A 17,519-nucleotide genomic window follows, 5' to 3' on the forward strand; every position below is an offset into this window, starting at 1 on the left:
GGGGAGGCTGTGTGTGTGTCTGTGTGTGTCTGTGTGTGTGTGTCTGTGTGTGTGTGTCTCTGTGTATGTGTGCCTGTGTGTCTGTGTCTCTGTGTGTGTGTCTGTGTGCGTGTGTGAGGTGACTGTGTGTGTGCGTGAGAAGACTGTACGCGTGTGTGCGGACAGTGCGCGTCCGTGTGTGGAGCCTGCGCGTGTGTCAGGGCGGCCGCAGCCGGCGGGCAGCGGGACCCGCACGTCAGCGCGCCGCGCGGGGCGGGCGGCGGCGGCGCCGTTAAAGGCCGGCGGCGCGGCAGCGGGCAGGGGCTGGGCTTGGCGGCGGCGGGGGAAGCGAGGCAGAAGCTCCAGCCACCCTCCTACCCACCATGTCGGGTACCCGAGCGTCCAACGACCGCAGCAGCCACCCCGGCGGCGGGCTGAAGCGGGCGCGCAGCGAGCCGGGCGGTAACAAAGTGACGGTGGTGCTGGGGGCGCAGTGGGGGGACGAAGGCAAGGGCAAGGTGGTCGACCTGCTGGCCACCGAGTCGGACATTGTGTGCCGGTGCCAGGTGGGTGCCGGGCCGGCTCTGCACGCCGCTGCCCCTTGGCGCTTCCCGGCCCTGCGCTCCGTGCTCTCCTCGGCCCCCGCTTTACCCCCCGCTCCCCTCGGCCCGGCGCCCTCCTTCCCTCTGCTCCCCGCTCGCTCTCTCCCGCGCTGCTGTCCCTTTTCTCCCCCCCAGTCCCGTTTCCCCCCGCCTGCCTGCCTTCATCTTCCGCCGCTCCTCGCTCCTGTTGGTTTTCCTCATCCCCTCCCCCGCAGCGAGTGGTGGGACGCGAACGTGCCCCGGTGGGCAGCCATGTCCTCCACCCCCCTCCCCGCCCGCCCCAGCCCTGCCCGGCTGCGCCTCGAAATGCCACTCGGAAAGAAAAAGCCCTGAACTATAAATATAAATAGCTGACGCTTCACGATAAGCGACACGAGATCCCGAGGTGCCGGCCGGCTGCCCGGGGCGGGCAGGGCAGGGCCCGCGGAGGGTGGGTGGGCCGCCGGGACGCCGCGCTCCCGGCGCTGCCTGGTCCCGGGGAAGCGAAGCCCCGGGGCCCGGGGTGGGGTGGGGCGGGCTGCGCTGCTTGCAGGGCTGTAACGCTGCGTGTGCGGGGGCTGGTGTCTGCGGGCTTGTTGCTCCTTTGGGAACAAAAAAAAACCCCAACGTTTTGAGCCGTTTTGAAGAGCGGCTGCTGACAAACATCGTGAGTTTTAGTAAGTTTTACTGCAGGGGCTTTTTGGATGGGCAGGTTGTGTTCCCTGCAAAACGCCTGGAAGTTTATTCTAAAAAGGTTTTTAAATGGACCGCGAGTAAAATGGAAAAAAACAAGTTACATAAAAGTGCAAGTTTTAAACGGTTTGGGGCCTACAGGAAAGCGGGAGAGGGGCTTTTTACAAGGGCAGGTAGTGATGGGACAAAGGGGAATGGTTTTAAACTGAAAGAGGGTAGATTTAGATTAGATATTAGGAAGAAATTCTCTACTGTGAGGGTGGTGAGACAGTGGCACAGGTTGCCCAGAGAAGCTGTGGCTGCCCCCTCCCTGGCAGTGTTCAAGGCCAGGTTGGATGGGGCTTTGAGCAACCTGGTTTAGTGGAAAGGTGTCTCTGCCTGTGGCAGGGGGGTTGGAACTAGATGATCTTTAAGGTCCCTTCCAAGCGAAACCATTCTATGATTCTGAAACAGGGATCAACTTATGTGCCTTTGCTTGTATGTATTTTTGAATTGAATATAATACAAGGACTCCTAAAGCGTTCTATTTACCTAGTATAAACCAAAAGTTCACACAAAGGTGTGATACCTAATAGTAGTAATAACTTTTTAAAGAACTGTTTTCAAACATTAGTTACGAACATATTAGACCAATACAGCTAATAATGTGTTCAGTTGTCCCTGTAAACTATGTGACTGCATTAATAAGTAGTCAGCTTAGTCCAGCTCAGTTGGTATGTACCATGGAATTCATTCTGCCTTAAAATGCATGATAGCTACTGAAAAACTACAGATATCCTTGAATCTGAGATGATAAATCCAAGGACGTTTGTGTAATTAAATATATTATGTAAATAAATGTTGTCACATGAGTTAAATATTTAGAAGGTGGAGGAAGTGTTTTCAATTGGAACATTAAACTGCCAAGATCTTAAATCACCTTGGGGAGAAGTTTCCATGCAAAAGTTAGATAATGAATATGTATTATCAGAACTATAGCTACTTTTCCATCTTTATTTCCCACTTCCCCCCTGTAATGTGTTGCTAGGAATTTAAACACAGGTCTCATAATTGGTTTGGTGAGAAAACAAAATTTAAAAGTTTTCGCTGAGCAGGAGCATTTCATGTAGGCCCCAGTCAAACAGTGCTTTCTCATGGTTTTACTGTTGTTGCTGCAAGTAGTCATATTGGTTCTTTTTAGAACCACTTTTGAGGGATGCCCTGAGGCTGCTTTCAAGATGGATTTGCTGTCCATCCAGAGAACTAATTTGCAAGCATGGTCCCCAGGTGCAGCCTCAGAATACCCTTTGAAGGATACAGGACTGTGTGCGTGAGCGTGCCGGGAGGGTTAGTGTGTTAACAACAGGCGAGATGGCTTAGGTGGCTTCATATTCTGCACATCTAGATCATCTTTCTGTAGCCTGATGATGAGACTGGGATGGATGGAAGGCAAGCGGATGTAGAAGGGCTCTGGACTGTTTTCAGAATGGGGTTCACCGATACACGCACACACACCCTGTGTATGAGACTACAACAGGGTTACTAATACACTGATTTACTGGAAGTGTCTTCCGGATTAGAGCTTAGGGAAGAATATAAAACATTTGAAAGAGAAAATATGAATAATGATTTACTTTTGAGTAGCAAAAACTGTACAACTTAAGTAGTTTTTTAATATTTAAGTGGGGTTTTTGCGCATCTGGCAATTTTTGGATGCTTTTTAAAAAGATGCCATTTTAATAATTTAATATTTCATACATTCAAAGCCAATCACGCAAGTAGATAACAGTGTATGATTTTTGCCTCTGTCAGAACTCAGATGGGACTGTTAAGGTTTAGTAAAGATATGCACATATCTAAGCATGTGAACAGTACTGATGAGTTCTCTCAGTGTAATAATGGTAGGTCATTAACTTATAGGTGTAATCAGTTTCAGAGGGACTTCATTAATGCTGTGTACTGCCATGAAGAGCCTCAGCGTTTGGACCAGAATTTTGCTTGCTTCACATTCGTGCTAGAAACTAAGAAAAACTTTCAGTGCTGGAGCACTTGTGTATTAGAAGAGATTGCTTAAACAAGAAATGCTGAGTGTCGCGCTTATTAAAGACTTCAGAGCAAATGTCAGAAAAAGTTCCATCAGGAATTTTTTGTGGTTTAGAACATGGTGATTGACAAGGTTATTTAGTAGTGTCCTGTCCACTTAGTTTTTTGAGACATTGATGGAAAAAGTGTTCAACAGCTTGTTTTAGTCCTCAGCGAAATGAAAGTAGGGAAAGCTAGAAAATGAATGTTTGAAAGGAGGATGTTTGTCTTTTAAAACAATGTCTCAGCTAGATTAATTCTTCGTCACGGTAGGATACTCTTTGAGCTAACATTTTAAAAAAGATGGTGTTTTTTTCTGCCCCTTCTGAACAGGAATTTAAATTCAGGGCCAAATTTGAGTTTGAAGACCTTTCTCAAAATAGTAGTTCCCTAATATTTCTATGAAAGGAAATAATTTCCATTGAATGTTTCTCAAGTATTTTTAGTGTGTTGATTTCGTGAGAAAAATCTGTGACCGCTAGATTGCTACAGAGGAAATGAAATGGTATTTCCTGGGATACTGGAAAGAAAGGCAAGCAGGCAAATGGGAATAGGAAGTCCTTCACAGGCACAAGGGAAGTTTTTCCTGAGCTTTCAGAGTTTAGTTTCACATGAATTGAAGAGTCTTAATTTGTTATCATGTTGTTTCAGTCTTCTTCAGTACTTAGATGATAAATAGTCTAAGTCCAAGCAAATTAGGTACACACCATAATTGACCTAATTGTGAGAAATTAGCGACACTGAAATGTGTGACATAATTTAAATATGAAATCTTAGTTCACCTGAAGTAACTGATTTCATTTCACCTGTATACTTGAAGCATTCTTTGTGAAAGAGAATGTTTCAAGAAGGGTAAAAGATCTCTGGATATTTTCATAGATGATGCTGAACAGAACTTTTCATAGGCTGCTTTCATTAAAATACCAGATACACGGGCACACATACCCATATAAACAAAACAGAAAAGGTGTTTCTAAATAAATTGTTAACAGGCAGATTAGGGCTGTTAAGGAACTAAGTAGGTTTGTCTAAGTTGGGGTTATTAATGGAGAACATCAAGAACATTTTTCCTCTTTGCTTGCTGAAAGAGCGATTTAGCATTCAGAAGCAGAACGATAGAGGCTTTTATGTTCTTATTGTGGCCTCCTGGGGCATAGAACTGTCACATTATGTTGTGCAATACTTTTAATCCCTGGTATATTTTCAGGGAAGAGTACTGTCAAAGAGTTCAGCTGCAAATGTTTCATTTTGATGTTTCCTTTAAAAACAGGTTTTGTGCTTTTGTTTAAACCTTTTAACTGATAGAATATCAGACATAAAGAGGGGAGTTGACTTTGTATCTGGCCTCTTAGTTGTCATAGAACAAGAAGTCGTAATGTGAGCTTGAGTAATTGGGATACATATAACATACTAATGAAGAGGGGTTTGGCATTGTTCAAAATGTGGCTTCAGATCGTGATTTCTTCAGTGGCAGCTCTCATTCTAGTTGTACCTTTCTCACATCACCTCGTATGTTGCTGTGTGTCTGCCTTCAAAACTAGAGCTTGTGGCTGGTTTTACCTACCTGGGTTTTAGTTAGATAATTTCTCAGATCTGGTTTGAAGTGTGATCAAACAAATAGTCAACTGTCACAACTGCCGAGGTGATGTGCCTCCAGAGGCACCACTTAAACTAAATCAGTTCCCAAAATGTCGTATACAGAACTGCTGTAGTAAGTTCAGAGTTAACTGAGGACAGCTGGTGATCATACAGTTCTAGCTGTTTCCTTAAGCTGAGACTACCTAAGGTACACTTGTAATAATAACTTTTCACTGAGCATATTTACTGTATGGTTCTGTATGGGTGTGAATGGAAAAGGAAATAGCAAGCATTGTCATATATGGCAGAAGTACTGTGCATCTTTGCCAATAATGGTAAATTACTCATGAGACACTTTCATAATTTAGGAATGTGCCAAGAATGGCTAGGAATTTCTGTTGTAATGGAGAGCAAACAATTCTGCCTTTCCTGATGAAGCTTTCTTGTGCAACAGATTGTTTTTCAACAAAACATCCAAAAGCATTGTAGGAAAATGCTCCATAAACAATTTGATAAAAAATTTCAAGGGGAGGAAAGAGGAGGAAGATTTTCCAAAAGCTCAATGTGAAAGATACAAAAAATACTGCTAGTAAATTAGCAGAGCCCTTGTGATAATAATAATTACCTGCAGTGGGTTTGATCTTGGTTACTGAATAGATTGGTAAAACAGTTGCAGCACAAATGCATGTCTTTCCTTCACTTCATACTGAAACCAGTGACCATTGTTCAGCAGCAGGGACTAGTCCAAGACAGTTTATAAGATTTTTCAAGCCTTTATTGGCACTGCTGTTCCAGTGTGGCCCATGGCAATGCTGGATCTGTCAGACCTGTGACACTTCTGCCTTCTGGAAGTCTGGAAACAATCTGCCTGATGTTATTGGCATTCCCTTAAGAATGACATTGAAGAAACACCACCAAATTTTAAGAAGGTGATTGCAAAAAGAAGAGCTGGTATTAGATTCCGAAGCTTCTCAAATTAATGTGCTTTTATTTTTCACTAAATATGCAGTCACTCTTTAAAATATTTCCTCTATCCAAGTCAGTATGCTTTCAACTTAAGAATTGCTTTGGTTTTAAAAAGGAATAGTCTGATCTTTTGAGGCAGATGGACAGAAATTACAGTTGATGTGAATACTGAAGAGGAGCTAAGGAGGTTGGAAAAGGTACCAGAAAAATTGCTGTTAAGGTCTTTTGTGGTTGAGTAGTTCGCAGTCATTTGGAACAAAGAGATCTAACCAAGTCATTCACCAAGGACCTTGAGTGGCTAGTTTTGTCGATGTCATGGATGTTAACAAATAAGATTGAGAGTAGCTAACCAGTAAGAAAAGCCTAAGAAAGTTTTGGGTATGAGCTTTGCTTGCAAAATTAGAGAACGATCTAGGAGAGGGTGAAGGGACGTGCCCAACACGATACAAATAACTTGCATATTATTGCCAGTTTCCTTATTTCCTTGTTCTAGTATTTTAATGATTGCAAAGTAGATACCCTTTATATTAGAAATGGCATTCTGATGAATGCAAAGGAATGTGCTGGGGGCAAGTGATCGAATAATAAACAACAAACGTGGCAGAAATGCCAGACGAGAAGTTTTTCTCTGGTTTAGGTGCGAGACAGGGCGGTTTCCTTTATTCCTCTGTTGTGCTGCTGACATGGCAGGGCAAAGCAGCCACATGCTGTTGTGACTGTCCCTATTGATCATGGGCTGCTGGAACTCTTTGCAACGGGGATTAAAATAGGGCAGCTTTATGTGATGATTACGTGGAGTTACAAGGGCTTGTTGGCTACTGTTTTTCTCTGTGTGTATGTATCATGTGTTGCTCCCCTTTCAGTGAGGTTTAACCCTGATATTTAGTATAATTTCTCCCCACAGGATAAAGTAGCATGTAAAGACTTTAATCTCCTAATGATTTAGTGCTTGATGATCTTCAGTGAAGAGATTGATGACCTTGGAGTCATGAGTATGTAGTGACTGCAGGACTGTCATTTTTGATTTCTCTAATGTTTGGGAAGGTTGATAATCCCATTTGCATGTACATGTACATTCATACAGGCCTATTGCTTTCTAAGTAATTTTTTGCAAGACTCCCTGCAAAAAAAAAGCAAGTAGGTTTTATTTTGCTGTTCAACATAGGAGAGGGTTCATAAGTGTGAGTGGTTTCTTTAGCTACATTAAGTCCACCCTTTCAAAACTGAAACTTTTTTTGTAGCAATCTGTCACTTACAAAGTATTTTATCAAAATTTTATTTTTCATTTTGCTTATACATACTTACATGCTACACTATATCATCTTAGGCTTTAGAACAACATGGTAACATTGCTATTTTAAACTAGCCTCTCCTTTGGGCATCAGCGAGATCATCTCAGGACCACCAGGATTATAAATACTGTATGAGAAGGTCAGGTTTAAAGTTTCCAAATCTCCATAAGAAAGCAAGCTTAATCTTCAATCCCTTTCATAAAGCCTGATAAATTTAGTATCCTCTACAAGCATCAAAAGAAAGCAGCTAAAAATTAAGCTGAAATGCATCTGTTCTGTTTCATTCTTGTTGTAACTCGCTAGCTGTTGTTAACTTGTTTACAGATATAAGGAAAGTTGTGTTTATATCCGTGGGTCATATTACTTCCCACAGGGACATGACTACAGTTCTTCAGAAGAGAGGACTAAAGATGAGCAGACATGTCTAGGTTTTTCATGTTTGATTCCTTTATTTTGGGATTCTGCTAATATTATTCAGAATACTTTTTTCCGCTGTAGTATTTTTTATCAATATACCTTGAATTTCTTATTTTCTTTACATCTTCTGCTGGAGTTCAGTGTGTGTTTTGTTGTAGTGGTCTGTCATAGTAGATTGTTTTTACGTGGTTTGACAAAACTTTAAATTCCGTTTGAGAGAAAATAACTAGAGTTTAAGAGTGTCTAGTTTGTCTATGCTGACTGCTGTTTAAAAACAGATTTGAATTCGACCTGACTTTTCCCGTTGCCTTTTTCGGATATTTAGGAAGACCAAGCTCTCCATATACGTTAGCGTCCCTTTTCCTTTGCAGTAAAGGAAGAGTACTGCATTATTAGGGCAAAATATTATATGAGCTTCTGTTTTGGATATTTGCATTAGAAATATTTTGTATGTTTCTTTAAAAGGTCCAAAGTTTTACTCAGTTCTTTGTGTGTCTATAATCATGCTAATTATCTCATTAGGCTTTAGAAGATCTTCTTCCATGGGAATTCAGGAGTTTCTGAAGAGATCACTACTGTCGTTAGGAAGGTGGGATCTCTTTATGAGACAGTGTCTCTTTATCAGGGACACAGCAGTAACACACTTGAACAGATACAGGAATCAGACATAGCAGTTCTGTGCAGAGTTGTTCTTACTTGAAACTGTTATTACACATGTATTCTTCGGGAAGAAGAGCAAGGCAAACTAGATTTGGCTGATGAGGATTGGCGTCAGGCGGTGAGTACTTGCAGCTCACTCCAGCGCCTTCTCACCACCATAGTTTCAAAAATCACTGCTCCTTCAGTTCTTCCAGTCTACTTCTGATTATTCCCCAACCCAGCTCTTTCCAATGACTTGTGTTTAAAAAAAAAAAAAAAAAAAAAGTTACAATCCACTTATTGAGACTGAGTTGGGGTTAGTTGGGGGCTGTCAGGCAATAGTTTAACTGGGAAAATTAGCAAGAAAAAACCTCCATAAAGGAAACTGTAACAAGCACCTATGGCAGCAACCTCACAACCAGAATGTACAGCACTCCCAGTCATCTGACAAAAGCTTTCACACACAGGTGATTTTGTGATGTTGTGTCTAAAGGTCTGAGTGTTCAGGCACTTAATGCATTGCATTTGTCTGTGTGTTGCACTTTTTTTTTTTAAATCAGTGGTGTAAATCAACAGAAATACCATAAAGGCAATGGATTTACACTATTATAACGTTCATGTAAAAGACAGTTACGCTGGTAACACTTTAGCTATGCTTATTCAAGTTAGCTCCAGGCAGTTGCTAATGTAAATTAGAAATAACAATCATTAATTAAATTGTAAAGAGAAAGACGAAACAATTTATGTAACAGTGCTCCTTCTTGTTTATTCAGAATCACACATGAAATGCTGTAAATGGAAGAAAATTGCTCAATCCAGATAAGAAAACTGAAGTATTTTATAGTCTGTTTCATAGTATGATGAGAAGTATTTGGCCTGCAGATGCAGTTGAATTTCAGAAAATGTTTTGCTTCATCAGTGAATGGAATTAGTAGACTTGGGACACTTAGAATGAAGAGATGGACAGGAATCGTAGCGTTTGTTTTCAGATGCAGACTTCCCAAACTGCTAGTTTTATAGCTGGTATTCCAATTCAGAGATTATAAATTCAGAGGGGATCATCCTGTAATCTTGTCTGCGTACCAAGGACGCGGTATTCTAGTAGCAGTTGCACCACTGCCAAAAGGAGAAGTAATACAATCCCTCTACTCCTACTTGATATTCCCATTTATACGCCTTAGGCATATCAGCCAGTACCGAAACCATGTTCAGACACCGCCACATGCTTCCTAGCATTGACATCTCCCATCCAAAGTTTGGCCTGCCTTTTTGTTTCTAATTCATTTATTCTAAACCTGGTCATGACATTTTATATATTCAGTGCTTACATCAGTTGGCTAAGGAGCTCAGGCGGCTGCATACTGCTGGTGCACCACTCAAACAATAGCCGTGTCAGCTGTGTATCTTCAATAATGAGTTTCTGTTTTTTCCCCATTGCATTGATTAACATTGCTAAATGGAAGAGGGTGAGAACTGGTCACTGTGGGACCCATCAGAAACGTACCTGTTTCATGTTCGTCCTCTAGTTATAAAATGCGTTAAAACCTGATGATAGTTTCAAATTATATGTGCTCTGGTGGTTTTTGGTGTCAGTCTAGTTTGTTAATTGAGTTTGGACATTGTGGGGAGCACTGAGCAGATGAAGGATGCGCTAATCAGTGGAAACCAGCAGAGCATCTGGAAACACTCCTCCCCTATATGCACAATGCAGTCTCCTGCACACTACGTGGCTGCCAAGAGCAGGCAGAAACACATCTGAGCATCAGGACACATTTCATTCCTATTCAAACGTATCATAAGGTTAGCTGGGAGGAAGGAGTTCCTGCTGCAGGTACTGAACAGCCTCACCGCTGCTCTGAATAGAAATTCTGTTTTTATCTTGGGATGTTTGAACTGCAGAGAATAGAAGAGATGATTAAAAAAAAAAAAAATAACTAATACAGAACAAAACATCAGCCTTGAAATGGGTGATCGCTTTGGAAAGTGGATTTGTTTGTTCATCTTTTTTGTAAGTTCTACTAACAAGATAAAGACTATGTGTTCTCCTCTGCCACCCTGTTCATAATTATTAATTCCCTGAAAGATAGTGTTTATACAAGCATACAGTTGTTAACTGTATAATGGAATAGCTTCTCAATTTAGTGCATTGTTGCAGTGTTTGTGTTCACATACTATAGAATGGTAATCAAAGTACATCACTTCAGTGCAAGAATCCAATATCACAAATAGATCAGCATGCAAAAAGCTTGGAAAAGTATTTTCTTTTTAAATAATGTACTTGAAAAAAACATTTAGATGTTTTATGAGGCAGTTTAAATTCCTTTAGCTCCGTCTGGTACTGGGGCAACATGTAACTTTACACTTTGATTATAAGAAGTCTGAAAATATAGATTAAAATCTTCCAGAAAAAAAAAAATCCTGTTTTTATTTGTGTCAAACATTCTTTAAAAATAATTAAAAACAAAACCAACTCCAAACCTCACCATATAGGATTACTCTGCTCTAAAAATAATGCCTGGTAGATTTCTTGTTCTTTAACTCTTGAAAACAACATGTTGTAGCTCTTTCCATTCATTAACTTAAGGTCTGTTTTCCAAGCTGGAATGACAGGCATTTTAGCTTGTTGAATTTAAACCACATTGCTTGTGGTCTGCTGGATTTTAGAAGAAAGGAGATATAGCTTGCAGCACCACAAGGTAATAGAGCATTCCTTAGGCAAACTATATTGAAATTATACATATTTAATGCTGTTAATAGAGCCTCAACTTCTAGCACTTTCAAAGTCAATAAAAACTGATTTGTTAAGCAATGTAGGTACTTTCAAAAGCCTGAATACTAACTTTCCACTGCAGGCTATGAATGACTACAATGAAAGGTTTTTTTGTTTTTTTTGTTTTTTTTTTTTTTCTTAGGTGCCTGATACAAATGTGAAGAACTTTTAACACCTACCAAATATGGTTAGAAAAGAGCTCTGAAACTTTAATATAGCTGATAGGAAGAACAACAGCCATGGCTGCACCGTCAAAAAGTATTGCTGTATATAGGCAGTGCCTCAAAGGAAAGATTTTTTGTGTGCTCTCTGGAGATGAGCTTCCTAAATTATATTTAGGTCTTTTTATTGCCATAGTAAGATATCTGTCCTGTTGTTTTTGGCATGCTTAATGCTTCCTAGTCCTCAAGTCCCACTTCATTGCTGCAGTTTGCTGTAATTGATAGCCCCAATCACCTGCACCTGGTAGATTTCCTGCATTTGGTGCAGTTTTAATAGAGTCACTAGAGATTAAAGTGGCTTAAGAGAAGGATCACAAGTGCTACTGAATGTGTTGGAATCACTGGAGGAGCAGTAAGGAGAGTTTCAGGTTGAAGTGGATGCTAATGTTCAAGACACTGCTGTCATCCCAGTTGCACTCTTAGCCTTTTGGAGCTTCAGCAGCTCACCTAATGGTTCTGTTTTGGGAACAGAACTTTCCAGACTGGAGTAGTTTAATGGGAATGCCCAGGCTTCCCAGATTTTGGAAGTGAATGCTAATTGTTATTTCTGGTCATACCATCATTTCGCAATAGAGATGATGCCAAAGTGGCACTGGTGATTAATCTGTCAGAAGTCATTGCCTTAACATTCCCTTTGTTAGAGAAGTTTTTGAAGAACCACAAAAGAAGGCAGATACCATCTTTAGAGACCTAGGAAAGTGCAAGTGATGAAAGATAAATAAAATTCAGGTGAGATCGGTGGTACACAGCAGAGATTCTGTGAGCTGGATCTGGATATTAAATGGAAGCTCATGCAGAGTTGCATTTGAAGCAAGGGCCAAGCAGAGACACCAAAGGTCTCTTGGTCCAAGTGGAAGCATCCTGAGGGTCCAGAGAATACTGTCACTAGGTGTGTTAGTGTTGACACCACTTTAATGAAATACCATTTGAGGAAAAGGAGGGAGCTAACATAGTTGCAGTATCCAAGGTAGTTCTATCTATGAAACTGAACATGAGAAATTACTGGGATGACCAGATAATAAACAGAAAGTATCTCATCAGACCAGTGGTATGTTTTGCAAGTTTAGTCATGTCCGTTGGGCAATTCAATACTCTGCTACTGCTTTGATTATATTTGTAAAAATAAAATTAATTGAGCTGTAAAAATAGAAGACACTTGTTTAGGAAACACAGACCAACATGAGCAGTGCACAGAAACAGTTCCAGAGCTGTCAACTCTAGCTTTAAATTAGAGAAGTGCTGTTTTATAAGGTCTGTCACTGAATTCTTGATTTATATTATCTGCCTAGAGGGACTGAAAGTGGATTCAGAGACTTTGGCAATTAAAGAGTGTATCATATCTGCTGATGTTTATGTACTTCAGCATTTTTTTATGTTTTCACAGCTGGATGGATTAATGTCCGTTTTTAAGCATTTGCTAAAGAAAGACACAGCATTTGTCTGGTTATCAGTTGTTCAGGAAAATTTCCAAAAGTATAAACTATGAACTTCTGTAAACATTCTCATACTGGTATATTCCACCTTCTAAAACTTTAGGATACAAGAAAACACTTCTGACTATAATTTAGGAGTGCTGTTACTTCAGACTGTGAGTCCTCAAGCCCGATTTCATTTGTTCGTGTTGATTAAGAAAAGCAGAATATAACTATGCTATTAGTGACAACAAATACTTTTGAAGGAACCTGGTTCCCCATTTTCTCAGGAAATGTGGAAGTTGTTGTTTGTAGTAGAGATTAAATCAGTGTTAAACGATGGAGTTCATTCTTTTAAAGTTTCCATTTTGCCATCGTCCCTAGGCGAGCAGAAAAGGAAAGCTGATTGTCTCAGAAGAAGTTACTAACATCTTTCTCAAGGCTGATACTACTATAATAAAATAAACTAGTGTTTCAACCAGTGCAATCCATCCAGTCTCAGACCGCTTAAATAAAGGAGTCTTCTGCATGATTTATTAGCCTGCTAGGTAGTTCAGTACCTTTAACAAGATCCAGGTTCCTATCACTGGCTTATTATATCTGGGAGGCAAGCTAAATACCCAGGACTGTTCTGCTTTCTTCAGGATTCTCCGGACAAGTTATAACTCTGCATTAGCAAGACACTTGGGAGTCCTTCCCAGCCCAAGGATGAGCTACCCAGCAGTTTGCCAAATCAAATGAAATTTGTGTGTGCACCAGTTTTTCTGTTACAACTCCTACGCAGCTCTCCCCTAGCAGGTTATCTGTTTAAACTTCATTGTTGAGCTCACATCTTCCAGAACATGAGAATTACTTTTGTTGTATTTACAAGCACATTTCTTATTGTTTTCCTCCATCCCACTCCTTAAAAAAAACTTGATTTTTTTTTTTTTAATAACCTGTAGCTTTTATTTTCTTAATGTTGTGTTTCAGCATATATCCACATTTTGAAAGGAATATCAGTTGTCATTTTCCTGTATATTACATGCAAACAAATGGGCAAATGAAGAGTAAACATGTGTTATATTATTAATTTTTATAAGTGATTGTCCTTTCTCAGAGTTTTCATATAACAACTCCGCTCATTCAGCCAACACTCTTCCTTATTTGCAAATTACCAGTGACGGTCTCAGTTCTCCTTCCAGTAGATGCCCTCATTCTAGGCACTTCTACATCATCCAGACCTCATACCAAATCCACAAAGATCTGTAATAATTTTGGAAAATGAAACGCCTGCAGCACCAGAGCAGACAAGTAGTCAGATTTCCCAACCTTATCAGCAGGAGAAAAAATTACATCATGACAGAACAGCAACAAACATTAAGCTTGTCAAGAAAACTGAACCTTTAATTTTTAAAACTCTTTACTGTTTATGTTCAAACCAACTCATGACCTTGATTTACTCACCTCTTCCCAAGTTTGTGTGTTATCTCATCATTCTCTTTTAAAGCTGTTTGTGAAAAATCATTTTCTTTAGGAAAATACTAACTCCCATTCTCAGGTCTGGTAGACGGTCATATAAGGTGTGCATTGTAGCAGACTCCATAAAGTGGTGGTGGTGTTAACTGGGAAGATCATCCCTTGACAGGGAGATTTTGTGAACTTGCGAAGACTACACATGCTCCCAACTTCATACAGACCCTCCATTTTGAACACCTAGAGAAGCAGTAGCTGTTTGTGGGTGGGTGGGAAGGAAGAGCTTCCCTTCAAAAGGAAATACTGGGTGTTGTAGGCTTAAACCCAAATAAATGACCATGCACGGAAGATGCCCAGCAAGGCTGGGCTTGTGTAGGTGTGTCAGAGACAGGACTCCGTGGGTGATAGTTTAATCCAGTTTTGTTCCCATAAAGCTTCAGTTCCCGTCTAGCTTCTGACACCACTCCTGCATATACTCTTGCTTTGCCCCAGTCCTGCCTTGACTCCGTGGTATCATTCTGCTTTCCAATTCTACACAGTCCTGCTGTAATCCTTCGGCCCCCTAATTGTCCTGTCTGAGCCCTTTTTACAGTACTACAGCATCTCAAGAAACCATAAGGTGGAGAAAGCAGTGACTTAAGATGTGAATGTATAAATAAAAAAAAGTGATCTTGTCAAATCACCTGCTGAGAGTTTAGAGCAGTGGTATAAGACTGTTAATCTTCTGATGTTTCTTTCTCTTGCAGGGTGGGAATAACGCAGGCCATACTGTGGTTGTTGATGGGAAAGAATACGATTTTCACCTGTTTCCTAGTGGCATCATTAATCCAAAGGCAATTTCTTTTATTGGTAAGACAATTGTGGAACTTATGAAATAAAATGACATTACGTGGTGGGTAGCTGCAACCATATTTTTTGGTAGCAAACAAAGAAAAATGTATAGATCACTGTCAGTCAGATTTGCTTTTGCTTCAGCTGTTTGACTTTTATTTCACTGCTGCTTCAACATGAAGAGTTATTCAATGTTCAGTGTCAGCTTAGTGTCTGCTACTAGAAAACCGAAAGTAAGAATCCTCTCTTTCCTTTGTGTTGTTTGTTCTTATACTTTATGGTACAAGTTTGGATCCCACCCTCTGCTCGCACACTCCTTTTATACTTTCAGAACTATAAATGCTATACTTTGAGGACACAAACCCAAGAATTTAGGCTAAATAAATAATTTCATTTATCTCTGGCATCTCTTTACTGACTTTCCAGAAATAGGCCCCAGGATACAGAGCTCTGCTTGGAAAGTCATCATCCAGTCTCTTTTTTGTTCACATTACCAGCTGCTTAAGGTGATGTTGTATTTCACTGTAAAGATATTTGATGTAGATGGCATAGTAAAAAAGTTTGCGTTGCTCACTGGACATTAAACTCATATTTAAGTGATAGGCAAATTTAAGCCTTATATTTGTCCAAAATTACAGTTCTTTTTGACAGGAAAAACATATACGGACTGTGCAAGAAATTAGTAAGTTTTAGTGAGTCATGGGACTGTAGTTGCAGTTTTGTTCCATTTGATAATTTCCAAATGGATGATTGAAATACATAAAATATATTTTTCTCTCTGGTAAATATGGTGTATTGTCTTGCTTTCCACTTTCCTCCCTTGTCAGTTAGTAAAGACTATAACTTAAGTTATCCTAAATTTAGGCTGAGACAGACTCTTGCAAGTATTTCTGATGTTCCCAAGAGGGAATCAGCAGCTGTTTCCAGCCCACTACATCACTAATCCTCCACGTCTTGTCGGTAATGCTCTGTATTGCTTGTGGATTCTATATTGTAGCTCAAAAGCAAGGAGAAGGCATTGCTAATGTATTACAGCATAGATTGAGCCAAGTTTAAAACAAATACGTGAATATCAAAGAAAATTTAAATACTGTTGCACAGACTTGTCAGTGTTGTAAGGCCACGGACTTCTTTGAGCTTTTACCAGTGAACAATTGAGGCTGAAGTCGTGGTGCAAAGTCCACCACAAACAAAGACAAGAATCCGCTTACCTCAGCTGGCTTCGGAGCGGGCTCGGCATTCACATCTGAAACAAGCAAGCTTTGATTTTTCTCATTTTAGCAGGCGTGTAGCTGCTTACTCAAAATGGGGATTTATTTGAAAACTTCTCAAGATCACGTTGTGAGAAATGTGAGAAACTTAGTCTTAGTTTTAAAATGAAATTTCAGACAGCAAGTGTTTACCTGCCTTACATCCTAAGAATGAGTGTTTTATTTCTTGCTTTAAAATAAATCATTTATGTTCCCAAAGGTAATGGAGTGGTTATACATTTACCAGGCCTGTTTGAAGAAGCTGAAAAGAATGAAAAGAAAGGTTTGTATGGAGTAATTTTTAACCTTTCTTTACGTTGGCAGCCAGGTTGAGAGTTTTTTTAAGCCTTTGTTTCTGACCATAAATATTCAGTGCAATAACGTTCTGGATTTTAAATAATGAGGAAAACAGTATTTAAAATGTTGAATAGCGTTGTAGTCTTCAGACAGATTTTCTAAAGCAATCTTTTCATGGGTTTTCAGGGAGTTTTATGGCATTTAATACCACATTATATAGAAAATAAAATCCTAAAGTGAGCGGCAAAGCTCCCTTTGACCTCAAACTGAGCTGATTTAACCCAGAGTTTCTGTGTCCCCATTTCTGTGCCCAAGTATGAACTCCATTGGTTTTGCTTTGAGCAAGGCTTTGGACCAGATGACTTTCTAAGGTCCCTTACATCTTGTTTTAAGATTCTGTATATATAAATTATCTATTTTCTGAGGCACAAATGGAGTTAGTGATTTATCTTATAGCAAGTTAAACAAGAATCTTTCCTTAAAATGAGAACTGCGTGTAAGCCACAGCATTCTGGCATTAAGGAGAAGTGAGTATTTTTGTCCATACCAAAATGAGAAAGCTGAAGAAGTAAAAAATGAGAGAAGTTTGTTAACAAAAACATTGCCAATATCTGATATTCACTTACGGTTTATCCATTTTGTCTACAGTAGTCTTAACAAGAAGCTATATAAACTAAAAGAAAGACCTAGAAAAACTAAAAGCAAATCTCAAAGTTTGACCAATCAGCGCAACTGAAATCTTGCTTTTCTTTATATCTTCTGACAGGTTTAAAAGATTGGGAGAAAAGACTGATTATATCAGATAGAGCACATATAGGTAAGTGATGATTGAAGGGGGGGAACTCACAAATGGTTGCCAAGCTCATGGGGCTAAACTACATTAATACTTCACAGAGCTGTCATGTATTTGATCTAATACAGCCTCTTTATATGTTGTGTATCTGAAGCATAATAATGGAACTTGTATCCACTAAAGAGTGGTGTTTTACCTGTTTTCACAATGTTTAAGGAATACTCGCTCTGTTTTCACATGAGGAGTCTGCCTGTGCACTATCAGTGATAACAAAGCACTTTGCC

At 40.0% G+C, this 17,519-nt stretch overlaps 1 protein-coding gene across 1 annotated transcript in view; it reads left to right on the forward strand.

The window, feature by feature from the left end:
- Window positions 1-284: 284 nt before the first annotated feature.
- Window positions 285-17,519, forward strand: part of ADSS1 (adenylosuccinate synthase 1) — a 31,101-nt gene continuing 13,866 nt past the window's right edge. The window contains exons 1-4 of the mRNA XM_068397548.1: window positions 285-545; window positions 14,811-14,913; window positions 16,366-16,428; window positions 17,209-17,259. Of these exons, the coding sequence (XP_068253649.1) occupies window positions 363-545; window positions 14,811-14,913; window positions 16,366-16,428; window positions 17,209-17,259 (400 nt within the window). The 5' untranslated portion in view covers window positions 285-362. The remainder of the gene's footprint in view (window positions 546-14,810; window positions 14,914-16,365; window positions 16,429-17,208; window positions 17,260-17,519) is intronic.

The sequence above is a fragment of the Nyctibius grandis genome, chromosome 4, assembly GCF_013368605.1.
Source record: "Nyctibius grandis isolate bNycGra1 chromosome 4, bNycGra1.pri, whole genome shotgun sequence".
NCBI classification, from domain to species: domain Eukaryota; kingdom Metazoa; phylum Chordata; class Aves; order Nyctibiiformes; family Nyctibiidae; genus Nyctibius; species Nyctibius grandis.